The sequence below is a fragment of the Melospiza georgiana genome, chromosome 10 (genome assembly GCF_028018845.1).
Source record: "Melospiza georgiana isolate bMelGeo1 chromosome 10, bMelGeo1.pri, whole genome shotgun sequence".
NCBI lineage: Eukaryota > Metazoa > Chordata > Aves > Passeriformes > Passerellidae > Melospiza > Melospiza georgiana.
This window is the reverse complement of record NC_080439.1, coordinates 4,744,686-4,763,644: the sequence shown is the minus strand read 5'-3', so window position 1 is coordinate 4,763,644 and position 18,959 is coordinate 4,744,686. Positions and strand designations below refer to the sequence as shown.

Here is an 18,959-nt window from a genome sequence, read left to right as displayed (position 1 = left end):
CCCAATTAAAAGCTCATAAGAGACCATTTGCAGTGGGAAAAGCTTGTGCAAAAGCAAAGGATCATGCTAAAGTTGTGTGCCAAAGCAAGGGAGAAAAATCCCTCCCTTGCCTGCTGCGAGGTAACACTTTATTCTTACAAGGCAACTTCCTATTTTCCTGGGTATAAAGACAGGTTAAAAACAATTTACAGCTCTTCACCCTCCTACCTGCAGTGCTACATGAAAGCAAAGCAAAGCAGCCTGCTGGATGTGTCTTCAGAGCTGCCTGAATCCCAGGGTGCTGCAGGTGATGGGCTCCTGCCAAGCATCACTGCACTCTGAGGGAGCTGCTTGCAGCAGGCAGACTTTCAAATGGGGATTTATATTCATTGGACACCTCTCAGGATTAATACAGTGTACCCTCTCTGCAGCAGTACAGTGGAGATACTGGGAGGTATTAAGGCATTATTCATGGTGGGTTTATTACTTAAAATTAGAGCTTTTGGGCCAGATCTTCAGCTGGCATAAACTCAGCACAGCTCCATTTAAATGAAAGGAATTGTGCTAATTTACAGCAAATTATGATCTGTGCTGGAGGTCTCTAGGGATTATCTACTCGATAAGTCACTTATTTTAGCTAATTGAAGTAGTTGAGAGTGTTTCTTAGTAAATTATGAACCATCTATGATATTTATTCATTGAAGAGCTCAGACTGTTAGGCATAACTTGCATATTGTCTTTCTTCCCTTCCCTTTTTTAAATGAATATATCTCATCACAACTTTGGATCTACATTAGCAAATCTTCCCATACAAAGCTCACATGGGAAGATAACTTTTTGCTTAGCACTGACTCTTTCATTTAAACACAGATATTTGTTTCTTGCACACCTTATTTCAAAATTATTGTGGAGCTACCAAGCTGATGCCAAGCTTGTATTTTCTAATGCTGTAAAACATTATAGCTATAAAATGAAGACCACCAGCTTGCCCAAAAAACATTGTTCTGCTCAGCTTTACCTTACCTAGACATCTGATTTGTAACTCTTGGCTTTATGAATACACACAGCAAGCTGGGTGTATCTTTACAGTAGTAAAGCAGTATCTTTATTTCATATACCCCAAAAGGTAAAGCACTGTGGCCCTGAAACTCGATTTTAAATTTACTGGCAGAGAGGCAAGGGTTTTGCTGAAATGTCACCAGCACAGGATTGATTTCTGTTAGACCTGCCAGTGTTAGGTTAATGGTTGGACCCAACAATTTAGAGGTTTTTTCCAACCTTAATGATTCCATGATTCTTTATCACTCTCAGCTTTACTGCATAACTTGCTCAGACTACAGGCACAGGAAGCCTATTAAAACAGTATTTTGTACAAACTGGTAGGCACAAAGCAATCAGGAAAACAGAGTTTTTCTTTCACTCACGACAGTGTTATGATGAACCAGAATTTTTTTTCATTGGCACAAGGCAAAGATTCATCTCTCTTACCTTTTATTTCTGTCCTCTATCTGCAAGATGTAGACCATGTCATCAGCAGAGTGGAGCTTGGAGCTGCTGTCTCCCCACTTCAGCTTCAGGCTCTGAGGCCCTGCTGCAGCACACTCCAGCCGTGGAGGTAAGGGTGGCAACGGCCTGGTTTTTGCTTTAATAAAGTGGCTAAAAGGTCCAGCTCCAATCTCATTGACAGCCTGGATCCTGATCCTAAAAACAAAGCAAGAAGATGAATGTTAAATGAAGTGTTTTCACGAGGCTCTTGATATGAACACAACCCAAGGAGCAAGAGAGCTTTTGGGGCTGCCTGCCCCATCCCTGCCCACCCAGCTGCCAGGGTTGTTTGTGGCACACTGGAAGGTTCTGCCAGCACAACAAAGATCACCATGTTTAGACTGTAAGAGTTGCAGATGTCAGAATTGCAGAGGGCAAGGTTTGGGTCTCAGGACCTGGTGACAGCTCCTTCAGCCACAGGGACAAGGGGCAGCAGCACAGGACAAGCACAGCCTGGAAAATGTGAAGTGCTCAACCATGAGTAAATAAAATGCAAAAGTGTGTTCTGGTTGTCTAACAGAGATCATGGACTAATTTAGGTGAAATCATTCAGGGAAAGCACTGGTGCCACTGTCATGAAACCCATCCCCATGCTGGCAAACACCCTGAAGCCCAGAGCAGTGCTCTCTCAGTCTCACAAAGCACACTACTTAAGCACAGGAAACTCTGCTGGGAGGAACTAATGAAGGAGGTTAAATCCACAAACCTCCTACACTCTGCCACAAAGTGCAGAAATGTTAACTGCCACTGAACCATCCATTAGATCAAATAAATGCTGGACCCAAGTCACCCTCCCAAGATGCACAAAGGCCCTCGAGCCATTTGAGGACATCAAGAAGAAAAGCAGAGCACTTGCCTGGTCACAGCAGCTTGAATTTGGAAATGTTCTTAAGACTGAACCAGTTATTATTTCTTATTTCTTTCTTAAGATAATGACTCCTGCTTTCTGCTTTGCTAATTTTCTCTTACCTGTCTGCACCTCAGTCTAACACTGAGATGAGTGAGGAGTAGCAGTCTCTGACTATGGTAACATCAACAGCACCGTAACAAAAGAGGAAATTTGTATTTCCAAACAGTTTTGAGGATTTGTAAATAGAAATATTGGTACAGATGAGCCTGAAAGGTTTCAGAAGTTTGTTAATCAAAGACTAAATATGAGAAATCAGGATGGAGAAAACTAATTAAGTTTGAGATAGTTCACCCTAATTTAGTTAGCTGGAGAGATGCCATTTACTTTGGAAATCCTGTGCACAGCAGCCTTGTATTTTCTCATGGGTACAGACTTTACAAGAACTGTCTTTTCTTGGCAAACATACTTATTTTGAATGAAGAACACAAAATTATGCAAGTTCACACAAACATATGAAAAATTACTTTGCTTTTAAGAGCAATTTTTCAGCTCTACCATCAGGAAAAGAGTATGTTAAAGGGATAGGGGAAAAACACTCTCCAGAGAGTATTCCTCATTCAAAAAAACCCCAAAACTAGTATTTTCTGCCTTTCAAGAACATAAAAGGTTACACTGTTAATAAACATATTGTAAAATAATGAAGTCTGATCTATTGGTTAGTCAGCTAAAGCCACTGCACACTGAGAATGCAGTGTGTATGCAGTCATATGCAAATGTATGCTTAAAACTCTGCTTATTGACCCAGCCACTAACAGGGGTAACACTGCTTGGTGTGGAGCTGCATTTTCCCTTTAACCTTCCTTCTGGCTTCAGGAAATGCATCCTGACCACCTTAAATCACCACATTGCTCCTCTTCCTCCCTAAAGGTGGATGGCACAGAGATCTACTGGGAGCCTCTCCTTCAACTGCTGCTTGCAAGCACAGGAAGAACAACAGGCTTTTCTAGTATCTGAAGAAGTGTAATTAATATAAGCATTGATCTTACTTCACATTATGCTACCATTTTGCTTTACATTTAAGAGTCACTACATCAATATCTAATGGTATTTCCAATAAAAAAAACAGAGCCTGCCTGTATTTTCACTGGATTCTAGCAAGCTCACATTAGCATGTGCATATAAACAGTAACAGCTATATCACACAAAATGGTAGTACTGCTTTTGTAGATTGATTACAGCAGCATGCTCTAGAGTATATATCCTTTTGTTTTGTTTGGTATTACTTAAAGTCCCAGTAACAACAAAGCTTCTCCTCTCCTCAAGCACTGTAATCTCAGCTGGTTTCCAACTGGCAGCTACCACACCTGAAAACACTCAGTGAGATGAATCTCTCTCTAATATCACACTTTTTAGATATATGCATGCACAGAAACCTGCACTTCCTTGTCTTGCTTTTGCCAGGTATTTGCACAAGGCAAAATTGTGTCTCCTCATTCATTTCTTTCCTTGCCTTCCTCTGCTGCACAGAGTTCTTGCTCCCCCCTTCTGACACACACAAATATGGACACACACACCCTCCCCTCCTGACTCTCATCACTGTAACACTGATGGAAACTCTTAAGCCTCAAAATAGAGACAGGCATCTTTAAAAATGAGTGATGACACTGGGAAAGCAGGAATTGATTTATTTGACTATCATGGCTGATGTGGCCACTCTTTGCTGCTGATTGCACCACCATAAAGCTCTGTAAATTGCCACTATCATTCCCAGGGCCTGAGCTTCATCAGACACACACAAACAACTCATTTTGTGTTTCCTGTGCACATGGCAGTGCAAACCCAAACCCTGGTGCCACCTCCCTCTGAACCCCAGCAGCGTCTGCTCCACGGTGATCAGAAAGTCCAAAGGGAAGGGGAGGAGGAAGAAGGGAAGCAGAAAAGGAGAAAGGACCACGTGGAGAAGGGGGAAGAGTAGATGTTGGTGGGAGAGCACCTGGTAATGCACCGTCTCTGCTCCTGCTCAGGTGCTTTTCAGTGTCCTGCCCCAGCCTGTGACAGTGAGCTTTGCCAGCTGGGTGGCACAGCCAGGGTGGGCAAGAGAACATCCAGAGTTAACTGGAAACCAATTCCTGTTTACAGAAGCCGTACTGGGAAAAATCAACTCTGTTTTCATGTAAAAGTATAGCATAGACAAGTAGAAATATTTGCAGCAAAAGCACTTCCTGAATTCCTTTCAACTCTTCCACTAATGGTTTCTAAGTGAAAATACCCCAAACATCCTCTTGGAAAGAAAGATTGTTAAACCATCTGACAATCACAATTTGACAACAGGTTTTTTGAAAATGTAAAGACTGTATTTAAGAATATGTCTAATTCTGCAGACCCTAGACCAATAATATTTGTATTCATTCTCACATTTTCCCACTACAACTTTGAAACGTTTAGAAAGAAAAATCATAAATCAGACTAGGCAAATTTAGAAACCATGAAATGATATTTAACAGACCATTCTCTCTTAAGAGATTCTTGACCCAGGAAAATAAACACACTAAACAGGATGCTATTTTCAGATTGGTCACAAAATCCTTTGTATAGTATTCCAACAAACTGGAAAATCAACTTTTGAATTAATTTTACAGTCTGACATGAGAAGACTTTGATTCCCTGGTTCCCATAAGAGGAATGCCACCAGTTGCAATACACTGGAAACCTGTGGGAGTTAAAAGGCCATGGACTTCCAAAGGGGAGGGGAAGCAGCATCCTCCACCACCAGCAGCAGCCTCGACATGATGAAGAGCAATCACACACTGCCCCACGAATCCCCACTCAAACTCCTGGAAGAAGACTTAGCTTGACACTCTGAAATATATTTTGTTTTACAGCCTGCTTAAACTTTGCTAATTTGAGCATCCACATGAATTTTTCCCTCCATCTTGGATGATCTTTCAGAATTCACAGAATGACTAAGTTGGAAGAGACCTTCAAGACTGAGTCCAACACAACTTTCACTTGATGCAGTTTAAAAATCTAAAATATTTACAGAATTTTTATTCCTAAACCAAATTAAGTGTTGCTATTGAAATTTAATAATGCTACTATATATTTCTGTACACTGTGTAACTTCACAGGAGAAACATTCTTAAAAATTGGAAGTTGTTTTGCAGTGAAGTATCTCAACAGCAGAACACAATTATCTATGGAATGTGTTAAGCGAAGCTTGGGAACAGACTGTAATAGAAAATTGGTGTTTCTGTGACTGTTGAATACTTATTTATTGTGGAATATTTATTAACTCACTCCTAGTTACATCAGCTCGCAGAAAACCAGGCCAAGTATATTACCCTATAATCTGAGTTTCCAGAGCTTTGTGGCTGTGTCAATAAAGCAGAGGGACTGCAGAACTCAGACATATTTCTGCAGCTGCTCCCCAGCCAGGATGTTTACACAGCGCTCTGGGGAGGCATCTGCTCTGTGCAGCAGCAGAGCTGGGCTGGGTCTGAGCAGGGATTCTCTGACTCAGCCCTACCATGGCCACTCGCAGCGTGGCAGAGGCATCTTCCACCTCCTCCTGCCTTAAATGCATTTTGGGATGGAAATCCTTCTCATGGGGTGCTGGCTGGATTTGCTGCTAGGACACAAAGCACCCAGCCTGCGAGCTTGGAGCCCAGCTCTGCCTGGAGCTCCCCTGTGTGCTCTTGGGCTGCTCCTGTTGTGGCCATCCCCACAGAGAACCTGGAGGCAAAGCAGTGCCAGACCCAAGCTAACAGGGTGGGCCCACATGGCCAGGCTTTCACAACCACCCCCTATCCAAAACAATTTAAATTCCCAATTTTGGACTTGCTGGATTCCTAATAACCAAGATTTGCTTTCAATTTTGGTTTCCCACAACCAAAAAACATTGATACTGGAATTCTAACTCAACTGAAACATATAAACCCTTTGCTGATTTACTTAAAATTCTGCTGAAATTTTGGCAAGGGAGTTCAGAGCCTCCAACCCAGTAGTACTTGGCTTGTTTAGTCTAGGAAAAATATGTTCACTGTGTTTTTAAACACAGCAGGGAATAAACACTTGAGAGGGAGAAGAGTAAGTTGTGTGACACAAAAAGAAGACTCATCAGTGGAGAAATGTAGAGAATGAGATCAGTGATGTTCTGAAACATTCTTCTGATTCAGCCAGGGAGGGTAGAAAATGCACCAACATTTAGCACAGAGCCTGATAATCCTTAAGGATTTATCAGGGCAGACAGTGCCTGATCAAAGACAGGTGTCAAGATATGCTTGAAGAAGAAATATCAGTGAACAAGTTAATGATCAAAACACTTTGACAAATCTATTTTTGATTAGCAAAATAATACTTCAAACTATTGATGAGGTGCATTTGCAATCCAACTGCAGTCACTTGTCTTCCCTTACAGGAATGAGATGTAAGATCTGGGGTTTTTTTCTCTGATCTTGTTCAACAAAAGAGCTTTCCTACATTCTTACTTCTGATCAGCCACCCACCGGTCTGTGTTCTTTAAGTGGGTTTTTTTTTTTAGTAGGAGCTTAGTCTTACAACAATATTTAGAACAGTTAATGCTTGTGGTTTTGGCTGTTTCATTTGGACCAGAGACAGGACAAATCCTTGACTAAAACTATGTGATTTAATATGGTGCTTTTTACAAAATAATGAAACAAGAATGCAAAAAGTATCATTCCAATCTTTGTTTCCAAGTCTAGAAGAAGACATTTCCCTTAAGGAAGCTGTAGACAATCAGAGAACCAGCTAAAAAAGAGACTGAAATAAGACTTTGGTGAAGAATTTAAATGCCACATTCTGTCTTGAGTGAGTTGCTCAAAGTTCCCTTTTCAGCTTTTTTGGGTCTTGGTTGAACAAACATTTCAGGAGAAGCCAGGGAATATGAGACTGCCCAAAGGTGATGCATTTCCACAGCTGGGTGACCAATCCATAAACAAACTCTTCAACTTTATATGAATGATCTGTGAGCAAGCAATGTGTGCTCCTCACTTTAAGTAACTTCTAGTGTATGTATTTGTATCCTTGGTATAACAAGTTCTTTCTTTGGTACAGGATAAAATGTGAATTATGAACTTATAATTTACAAGATCTGTAGAACTGTGACCTTGAATACAAAGTTAAAAGAAAGAAAAATGTTACAGGAAGTCTGTGACATCTAATTTTACAACTCTGTGATCAAATTTTGGTCTTTATTAGAACAGTACTTAGAATAGAATTTCTTTTGTCACATATTCTGTTGTATTGCTGTTCATTGCCTGCATGGAACCATTTTTCTTTCTTAATTAGCAATTAGGGAGAAAACATATAAGCCTGAACATTAAACTAATAAAATTTTGGCAATGCCACAGCAATTTAGACTCTGAAGCAATATAAATTGGTTTTAAATTCAGATCATGTTTTCATTAATCTCCATATAGCAGAGACAAAAAATAGCTGTAGCTCTACAAATAAAAGTTCATTGTGTGAAAATTGCTAACCCTGCTCAGGGATCAATAACTTAATAATTTAATCCCTTGGAACAGTACTTCAAAGGAGCTGAAAAAACATGAGATGTAACACTGTCATTTTAATTATTTCTTATTTTTAAAATGTATTCATTTTAATATTTATTATTACCAGTGTAAACTTACCTTAGCAGAGCAACTCAAAAAGGAGGAGAGGTTAGAGATAATATGAGGAAAGGAGAAAAGAGGAAAAATGGCGGGAGAAAACAGTATTTGAACATGAACTTGCAGTTCCACCAAGGAATGACTGCAGATTCCTGTGCTCCTAGGCTGTTTGTTTGGGTTGCTGGTTGGCATTTTCAGCCCCCCTCCACGGCAGGAGCATCTCCTGAGTGAAGCAGAGCTGTGCGATGCCCGTGCCCAGCACTCACCGGTACGAGGTCTCGGGCAGCAAGCCCTCGATGACGTGGCTGGTCACGTTGCCCACGGGGATGCTGACATCTCCCAGGTCGATGTTGTAGGATGTGATCTCAGCCCCATTGTTGCTGGGCTCCTCCCAGCCCAGCACAAGGCACACGGAGGGTGAGGGCTGGCAGGCAGCCCCGTGCTCGTCCTCCAGCACGGACAGCGCGGAGACGGCGCCGGGCACGGCCGCGGGGGTTCTGCAGGTCACCAGCTCGCTGCAGGGCCCAGCTCCAGCCTGGTTAATGGCCTGGGGGGAAACAAAGGACATTTACCAGTGCTCTCCTCCACATCTGGATCAGCTTCATCGTGATGAATGTGCTGGAAGAGCTGCATGAGTTCTTCAGAGGATGTGCGCTGCTGGCTTCCTCTGAAGCTGACTCATACCTCTGCTATCCTAGGGAATTAGTATCTTCCTTAGTCACTCAGGAATGTCTCAGAAAAACTGGAGAATACATCTCTTTTCCCTAACAGAATATTTCTCTTTCCCTTTTTATCAGTGGCAAACTTTGGTTGGTAAGGGAAAAAGTCACAGTCATGCTGCCAGTGACAGGTGACATCGAAACTACTGGCTATCCAAAATTACTGAGCCACCCAGTACAAAGTCCCCAGTATACTGCAGGATATCCCAAAAGATGTTTTATGCAAGCAAAATATCCCTAAAGACAGGGGATATTTGGCTTGTTAAAAACTACCCTGGTTCCTAATTTGGTTCCTAATTTTCCTTGGAAAATGTCACAGTCATGCTGCCAGTGACAGGTGACATCAGCAAACTGGCTACACAAAATTACTGAGACACCCAGCACAAAGTCCCCAGTATACTGCAGGGTGGCCCAACAGATGCTTTGTGCAAGCAAAGTATCTCTAAAGATAGGGGATATTTGGCTTGTTAAAAACTACCCTTGTTCCTGATTTGGAAAATGGATTACTAATTTAATGCCAAAAAGCTTCTGAAATAAGAATATAGGACCTCAGCACAGCATTAAGCCTATGACTCAACATTTCCCCAGAATCACAAAATCATTACAGTTGGAAAAGTCATAATTCACCACCAAACCACAACCAAAGCACACAGCTCAGTATCTCTCACCAAAGAGGAGAGCAGTAATTTATCAAGCTTCTCATCCTAAGCCATAGATCCTGAATCCCAGAGGAAACCAAGTTTCAAAACCTGGTCCCTTTCTGCTCATTAATTAGAGGCTGCCGTCCTAGCAAGCCCAAGAGTGCACAGCTGTACAGGCCTGGGGTTTTATCAGCCAGCTGATGCTCAGCCAGTGGCAAGAGCTGTACCCACTGCACTGGAATTGCCCAGGGAATGACTGATGTTACGTCCTCAGGGTTATCATAAACTCAATCACAGAACCACACAGGCTGGAAGGGACTGTGGGACTCATCTTGTCCAACCTGCCACTCCAGCCAGGGTCAGACAATGCAGACCAGGTTGCTCAGGCTTTTTTTCCAGTTGGGTGTTGAAAAATTCCAGGTATGTAGATTGCACAGCCCCTCTGGACCACTTAGATCCTTAATAGCCTGCACAGTGATTTTTTTTTTTTTTTTTTTATCTCATCTGAACATCCCTATTTCGACCTATTTCAGCTGGATGCACACTTCAGGTTATCAGGAATGGCATGAAATGGGCAACACCACCTACCCTGGATCTGCCTGCTGGGCTCCTTCTGACACAGCCCAGCATCCTGCCAGCACACAAGGTATGGGGAGAGCTTACAGAACATGCTACAGGAGAAACTACACGAGTCCACAAGGCACAGACCTCATAAAAAAGCTTCAGTGCTGCCCAGCACCCTCCACATTTCCTTTACATTTGGAAAAGTTCACCCAGACTCTCCCATCAGGTTACAATTAATTGAAAAAGCCTTACCATGTTACCAGCAGGACTCTGAGGGCAATGACAGGACACATCAAACAACTGTTTGATTTCCAATCTATGCTTAACTGCAGTGAATAACTTATTTCTGCTCTGCATAATACGAACACAAAGCCATGTTCTGTTTTTCCAGGAGACATTTTGTTCAATTGAAGAAAGAGATAATAAAGTTACATTTGTCAGCCTTTAAAAAGCCCTTCAAAACAAATCCTGCTCCAGGGAAATCTTCTATTTAATGCAGCACTCCTGGAGCTGTTAGAAGTGAGCCCTGTTTTGTGCTCTGCCAATGACATGATTTGTCTTGCCTCTAAATCAGTGTTTGGCCATTTGTTTCTTGCTCCAAGCAATTTATTGTCAGTGGTGTTTTTTAACTGTTTTATTGGACAATCTCATCACCATAACTGATGGGGCTTTGCAGCCTAGCTGCTCTCCCCTGCCACCTCCGAGTGACACAATATTTCCCTCTGCAGAAGCCACTATTGTTTTCAGGAATATTCATTACAGGAAAAAAGTTGAGCAACAGTTAAGACAATTGTCTGCCCTGCAGTTAGATATGCCTGATTCCTCAATTCTCCCCTTTATTGAATTACTGTAGATTGAGATAGCAATACTGTGTGTTTATTAGAAGGCTGAATAAATGTGGTTAGGGGAGCTTTTTATTTTTAAAAAGGAAATTTTTCTGTTAAATCTGGTAACAGATAAAATAAACATTTCTAACACTATTTAACTTTCTTTGCCTGTTACATCTACTTTGTGGGGAGATTTTTGTGCAATTGTTTGAAGATTACAGTGTATCTTGTAAGAAATTCTTCTTCACATAATACAAAGGATCAGATCCAGAGGATGAAGCTCTCTAGAAAGTAATACCTGAGTCACTGATGGACTTCAGTAAAATATCTTCTTGCTGTCGAGCCTTTCCTGTAACTTCTGCCTATGGATTAAATTATACTGGCTGTACTAAAAATTGAGTAGATCTGTGCAACATTTTTGTGGCAGGTAGTTTGAAATAAGCACCCACTGGAAATCAAAGATGTCATACAGCTGGCTGTTTCCATTTTTAACACAAAATTTTCCTTGGGCTTCCCACAGCAGTGGTCTCAGAGCCCCCTCCCTGCCCAGCAGATGCTGAATGCTCTCCCTCTTGCAGAAACAAGAGGCACTTTCTGGCTCACACCTCCCAGCCTCTCACACATTCCCTCATTCTCCTTCCCCAGAGTGCCAGAGCAAGGCACAGACCAGCTCTGGCCAAGACACAAAATACATTTGAGTTGTGGGGCCTGAGCTCTTGGGCTGCTGGCCAGCTCCTTCAAACCTTCTTCTCTAAAAAATGAAAAAAATTCAATATCCTGGTTAAAAAAACCCCAAAACTATAAGAGAACACTCAACAGAAGCATGTTGTCCTTGATCAAAGAAATTACCCTGGGTGGTCCACATGCTACCAGCTGGGTGGGTGTTTGGGTTGGATTAGTGGGGGTGTTCTGCCTTCACATACAAATATATCTTGTGGAAGACTATCTTAGGTAAAATATTTTTACTTCACTCCCAGTTGCTTTACCTTCCATTTATTTATCGGTAGACATAAAGGATGAAAAGTCCTGGTTTTTTAATTTCATACAGATACACAAAATGTTTTTTAACTGCTACTTTTTACTGAAAATACAGGAGATAAAGAGATCAAGCAAAAGAAATAATGTAAAGACTGAGATCCTGTCTCACAAATCTAAGAGACAAAATGGCAAAGATGGGAACTCCTCTACAAACAGGAATTTACTCAGGTGCTTTGCCTTACTGGATAAATTAAACAGATGCTGGAATTCATTATTTAAGCCAGGGAAATCATCAATATCCAGTTGGGAGGTGGATAATATTTACCTCTCCTTACCATGAAGAAAATTATTATTTTTTAAATTTTCTAAACCATTACCATTTTGTTTTGGTATCAGAGGGCAAGGTGGTCCTTACAAACATTAGTCACCAAAAATAACAAAACACAATTTTTAAGTAGCACATCAGTCTGTATTGCTTAAAATAAATGCGCATTCCTCCTGCCTTACAGAGTACATAACTTCAGAGGGGAGTAATGATAAAAATGAGAACAGCAGTGGAAGGAAACTCTGTTTGGCTTTCAGAGGGCAATGCATGCAGCCCTGCCTTACCTGTAGCCTGCAGCAGTAATGCGTTGCTGCTGACAAGTCACTGATTTCAAAGCAGGTTTCTGTGCCACTATATGCAAGCTGTAGAGATTCCTCCTCTTCTCCCCACTCTAATCTGTATTCAGAGATGTCAGTACCAGAACATTCAGGACTCTGCAACACAAATATTTATGTGGCTCAGTTCAGAAATGAGCACTTTGGATCGCTGTGTTTCACTGGGGAAGGAATGAAGTACATGGAAAAAAAGCCCAACAACCACCCTTATTTTTAAATTAATACACCATTACTGCTGCAAATAGAAATGTACTGAGTTAATGTTCCCTAAGAGGTTACTGAAACAGGACAATTCTGCAGAAAAATTACCTGATTGAAATTCACAGAAATGAGTGTACACAGCTACTTTGCCTTCCATCAGGACACTCAGGAATAAATTGTCTCTCCACTGGCTTGGCAGAAGCTCAGCCGTGGAGAACATAAAAAAAGCATCAATCTAGTACAGCCTAGCTGAGAGATCAAAACACAGATCTGGAAGCAGTGGCCTCAGAGCCTGGAGCAGTCACTCATGTGCTGAGGAAAGACCCACCTCAGCAAGGGAGGAGCTGGCCTGAAGTTCCTGTGGAGGTCACCCATCAGTGCCAGAAGGGGACCTGGGAGTGTGATCCTGGCATGTTCACACCAACAGTGGGACCTGGGAGTGTGATCCTGGCATGTTCACAACCACAATGGGACCTGGGAGTGTGATCCTGGCATAGAGTAGTTACATAGAGTAGTAGTTCTACAATAGAGTAGTTTCTACCTAGGGTTTCCCTGCATAACAAGATAGCTCCAGCCCAGTGCACAGCTCTCAAGCTCACTTTTGAGTTCTGTGCTGAGCATACTGGTCTGGGTAAGCAAGGTGGAATGAACAGGCAGGGACCTGACTCACCTCCCAGCTGACCAGGACTCGTGTGTTGGACAGGAAGGAGAGGGAAGGGGCTCTGCACTGGCCTGGTGGTCCTGCTGCTGTGGTGACCTCTGTCACCTCCGAATACGGCCCGTACTGCAGGGGAACAAGGTATCACCATCATCATTATTATTATTATTATTATTGTTGTTGTTGTTCCTACTACTATTAATATGCAGGTGTACACCCATCTCAAAGCCCTCAAGAGCTTTCCAAAAACAGCACACGAACTTTTTCACCACACTAAACTTTCTCAAAGGCAGGCTGGGTTTCCAACACCCGGCACCAACCACCAGAGCTCAGGATGAGCCCACACAAATGACTCAGAGCTGAAGTGTGAGGTGAGCTCAGGAACAAGCAGAGAGCAGGTACATCCTTTGTGCATCCTCCTGTGTGGCAGCAAGTGCTCATGAAAGCAGAAACCACCTCCAATTTTCCCAGAAGTGAGAATGAGCACACAGTAACCGAGGAACAGTTTGTGTCCCTCTGCCTTACCTTAGCACAGGGTGTTCACGTATCCAAACCAGCATCCCATGGATACAAAGAGGAGCACAAAGACCAAGGCACACACTGGAGTCCATTTCCAGTTTCTCTTACACAGAATGCCTGCCCCAAGTTACTGTATCAGGACAGGACGTGCTGGACCCCAGCCCGGCACAAAGTGCGGGGACACGCTGCGCACACGCTCGGCTCCATGGGCAGCTCAGCTCAGACACAGCCTCTGAGCCCGTGGCAGCAGAATAATTTAAATGCAGATTAGCAAAAGAGAAAAAAAGCCAATTTTCAGCAGTCTGGGAACCTGGTTTCATCCAGCAGTGCGAGGACGGCAGATAGCACTGAAGCAGCCTTTCTGAGGCCTCCTGAGTGGAAGAGCGAGGTTTGCTCAGTACATCCCCGAGTTAATTAGAAATCGTTCTCCAGAACAAAGCAGCTTCACTTGGAAGCAATTAGAGGAAAAACACTGGTATTTACTTATTTTGTAATGCAGTATTAGTGAGCATGAAAAAAAAGAGCCACTACAAAAAGGCCAAACGACGCAGAAATTATGAATCCCCAGAAAACTTCTCAGCAGGCGTGTGAGTATCTGCCATCAAAGAAAGGCCAACACTGATTGCTTTGTCCTACAAAGAATGTACATGTCAAAAAATATAATTTTTTGACTTCTGCTCTTTTTGAGGAAGAATCCGGTAAAGGACATCCTCCCCTATTTTGCACCTGGTAGAAAAACAGAGCCAAACCAGAATCAACTCCATCATTTAACAAAGGGTGGAATCAGAAATGCTTTGCAACTGTTCTGCTGAAAAAATAATGGAAAAAAAGAAAAAAAAGGCAAAGCATCACATACTCAAAGCTACCAGGTAGGCAATGGCTCTCACTCCAACAAGCAAATCTTATCCTTCCATGTGCATTTAATTAATTTTTCACAAAAACAAAACAGTGGGTGCTTTTAAACCAAAACAGTCTTGCAGATATTTCTAAAACTCAAGTTTTAACAGAACTTCTCCCTGCAAGTGAGTAACTTCAAACCTTTGTGTTATGTATGTTTGTCAACAAGCTTTCCTGGGGAGAAGCACATCAATGCATGTAGTTTAGTTGGGACTTTTATATAAAACACCACTGGAATGACACAAAGGAAAGCATAATCAACCCAAACCTCAATGAAAAAGAAAAAGATCTTTCTACAGATCTCTGTGGACATCAGACAGAATTTCTGATGTATTTGGGAAGGCACTTCTTCCAAGGAAATAATTTAATAGAAAAGTCTCACTGAATCTATAAAGCACACATTTTTTTTGGAATTAAATCAAAAAAGTCACCAGGAGTGTGCGTTTCCCTCAAAACACACCACCTGAGTGAAACTGCAGTTCTTGTTTTTAGACACTTTAGATTTAAAACAAAAAAGAAGGAAACGCAACAGAATGAGGATGAAGAGAATCCTCCCTGCGAGCAGCTGTGACTTTCAGCAGGGATTTGGCACACTTGGGAGCAGCCGATTCTGGCCAAACCCTACCAGTACTCAAAATCTCCTTTTAAAAGAGACCCAGGTCTAAAACCGCAGCTCCTCCTCCCACGTTGCTTGTGAGCATTTATCACATGTTTTTTTCCTTTGCCCAGCTGAGGAGCAGCCCTGGCAGCACCCAGAGGTGCCCACGTACCCCGCCGTCGTTCAGGGCCCGCACGCGGAACCCGTAGGTGGCCCCGGGCAGGAGGCTGCCCACGGTGCACTCCAGCTCAGCCCCGTGGTACACCTCAGAGACCACCTCCTCAGGGGCCGTCATCTCCACGCTGTACTCAGAGACAGGGCAGCCGCTTTCCGACTCAGGGACATCTAAAAGAAATCATGGAATTCGTTAGTAGCGTTAGGGCGTGCGCCAGAACAGCCGTTTTTTACTGCACACGCCACAGAAGTGTGTATTTCTGCTTTTGTGTATAGATAGAAGATATCTCACAGATACAGTCTATCTATATAGATAGAGACACAAATTTTGTGTCTCCCTTTTGTTGTGGGCATCTTTGTTTTTACCCATGAAAACAATGTATTTGATGATACCTGCACGTTATGTTACAAGTCAGTAGCACAGAATCAAATTGCCTGGGGATCAGAAAAACAGCAGCCACCAAAATGCTTCCAGCAATCATTTGGTTGGATTTTTACACTGGTGTTGAAATATATTTGACAGTTAGAAATTTTACTTATCCAGAATTTGGCTTAACAAGTGATGCCACAAAAATACTTGGATGCTGCAAGATTATCACTGTAAAGAAAACACTCTGTTGGAAACTGGCATCTCTCTTGCACTCTGAAAAATGTTCATTTTTTGACAACTTAGTGCCATGAGTGTAGTCCAACATCTTTGCACAATAACAGGGGTCATATTGATTATGTGTTATACTGTGGATCAAGATTTAAATGTCACCCAAACTCTCAATATGTCCTAACATAAATTTTTGAAAAAAAGTTATACATTAGAAGTACCAGAACACTTCTGCCAAGCCAATATTTCAAAGGAATAAAAAAAAAAAGATTTTGAGTCACACAGTGTTTTTGAAATAAAAGGAGAGACATTCTAATGAAGCTGATCCTTAACAGCCCTGATAGGGACAGGGCTAAAAAACAAAAAATGGCTTACCCCACTGCAGCTGCACCTCCCTGTGCCTCGGCTTGCCCAGCAGCCGGGGCGGGCGGCAGGGCCCCGGCGCCACGCTCAGCGTGCGGACAGGTAAACTCTCGGAGCACTGGGGGAAAACAGAGCCCAGTCACACCCTGGAATGAGCATGGCTCAGTGTCACCCTGCCAGGAGCACAGCCCAGTCACACCTGACAGGAGCACAGCTCAGGTACACCCTGGAATGAGCACGGCTCAGTGTCACCCTGCCAGGAGCACAGCCCAGTCACACCTGACAGGAGCACAGCTCGGTCACACCTGACAGGAGCACAGCTCGGTCACACCTGACAGGAGCACAGCTCGGTCACACCTGACAGGAGCACAGCTCGGTCACACCTGACAGGAGCACAGCTCAGGTACACCCTGGAATGAGCACAGCCCAGTTACACCTGACAGGAGCACAGCTCAGTCACACCTGCCAGGAGCACAGCTCAGTCACACCTGTCAGAAGCACAGCCCAGTTACACCTGACAGGAGCACAGCCCAGTTACACTGACAGGAGCACAGCTCAGTCACACCTGCCAGGAGCACAGCTCAGTCACACCTGTCAGAAGCACAGCCCAGTTACACCTGACAGGAGCACAGCTCAGGTACACCTGCCAGGAGCACAGCCCAGTTACACTGACAGGAACACAGCTCAGTTACACCTGACAGGAGCACAGCTCAGTTACACTGACAGGAGCACAGCTCAGTTACACACTCTGGAATGAGCACAGCTCAGTGTCACCCTGCCAGGAGCACAGCTCAGTCACACCTGACAGGAGCACAGCTCAGGTACACTGACAGGAGCACAGCCCAGTTACACCTGACAGGAACACACCTCAGGTACACCCTGGAATGAGCACAGCCCAGATACACTGACACGAGCACAGCTCAGTTACACTGACACGAGCACAGCCCAGTCACACTGACAGGAACACAGCCAAGTCACACCTGACAGGAGCACAGCCCAGTTACACCTGACAGGAGCACAGCTCAGGCACCTCTGCCATGGCCACCACCTTCAAGGTGAGCCACAGATATGGAACCGCACAAAAAATTGTCTTCTACCCCCACCACTTCATGGAAATTTATATAAACAGTAAAGCAGAGGAGATGCTATCAAGCATGTCAGTACAAATACAATTAATGGAGTTCCTTCATTAGCATTCTCAATACTGGGCTCTCTGTTTTAATTTTCCTCGGTCTGAAAATAATGTCAAGGCCTAAAGTACTCAATCTTAAATGAGAAAAAAACTTATCAAAGCAGGAGGAATAAGTGTATAGGTACTGAATTAAAATCAAAGAGGGGAATTACAGGAATTGGGGTCTGAAATAAGGAACCCAAAAACTTAAAGTATTCAGCCCTATGAAAGGTAATTGTTACAACAAACCATCTCTTTCTGCATCCTCCAGTCAATACAGGGTCAAGCACATGAGAGTCTGTGGCCTTTTTCAAGCAAGTGGCCACATCATATAAACAGATGGTCTTTTTTTCTAATGTAAACATAAACAACTACAGATTGCTTCTGAGGAAACCAAATCTCAGCTTGCTGAAAAGAAAATTATGTACACACAGAAATCTAAATTTCAGCAACATGCAGCATGACATTAACTGCAATCAGTGTAGTTTTACTGTGCTACAGTGGTAATATTTCTCTTCTTTTGAAAGCAGAAGTATTTTACCAAAATTAGCAGATAAATTTCTGAAAAATATAAACCCAATAGCCCTAATTGTTAGATAACACCCACCTGACTGTGTCCACCAGTGCTGATACAGCACGCCCGGAGTTTATACAAAGTGCCTGGTTTCAAGTGAGTACAGGTGTATTCTGTGGCTGAGCCACTATAGGCCACTTCCCACTGGTTTGCTAAAAATAAGATATATCCAAGTTTAAAGAAGTGGAAAGCAACACATTTAGGAGTGTCCAGGAGAAAGGAAAATCTTCCCCAAATGACATAGTTCAGGAAAATCATTATTATCACTATGAATGTTATTTTCCACTTGAAGACATAACACATAGACATACATGCAAATACATATACTTAAAAATAAATATGAGTATTATATATAATGTATAAATGCGCAAATATATGCACACAAATATAAATAAAAATATTTCTAGATTTAGCCATATAACAAAGTTCTCTCATTACTAGTAAAAAACCCACTACAAAACCTTCCCAAAATCCAATCCCAGCTCACCCAGGAATCTTGCAAAGTACATAATTGTTTTAATCACATCATTAGGGCATTAATTATAAAAACCTAAAGAATCAGTACTTCCATATAGTAGCCACAGTGTTTTTAAATTGAGACAACTTGTCTCAAGTTTACCTTCTGGACTTCCTTGAGAAATCTCCAGCAGATACTTTAGGATTTCTGAACCACCATTATCCTGTGGAGGATCTGGAAAAATCAGACAAGAAAATGAGTGAAAGGTGACAAAACAATTATCAAACCTGCTCCTGATCCACCCCCTTCTCCACAAACTCCTCCACAGTAACCACACCAGGTTATGGGCAGCAGAA

The 18,959-nt window shown here is 42.7% G+C and overlaps 1 protein-coding gene across 1 annotated transcript in view; it reads right to left on the bottom strand.

The window, feature by feature from the left end:
- FNDC3B (fibronectin type III domain containing 3B) overlaps nucleotides 1-18,959 on the bottom strand; it is a 183,196-nt gene that overhangs the window by 21,172 nt on the left and 143,065 nt on the right. The window contains exons 16-23 of the mRNA XM_058031468.1: nucleotides 18,766-18,837; nucleotides 18,180-18,298; nucleotides 16,414-16,519; nucleotides 15,439-15,611; nucleotides 13,265-13,378; nucleotides 12,343-12,492; nucleotides 8,271-8,551; nucleotides 1,468-1,680 (exon numbers count right to left, since the gene is read on the bottom strand). Of these exons, the coding sequence (XP_057887451.1) occupies nucleotides 1,468-1,680; nucleotides 8,271-8,551; nucleotides 12,343-12,492; nucleotides 13,265-13,378; nucleotides 15,439-15,611; nucleotides 16,414-16,519; nucleotides 18,180-18,298; nucleotides 18,766-18,837 (1,228 nt within the window). The remainder of the gene's footprint in view (nucleotides 1-1,467; nucleotides 1,681-8,270; nucleotides 8,552-12,342; nucleotides 12,493-13,264; nucleotides 13,379-15,438; nucleotides 15,612-16,413; nucleotides 16,520-18,179; nucleotides 18,299-18,765; nucleotides 18,838-18,959) is intronic.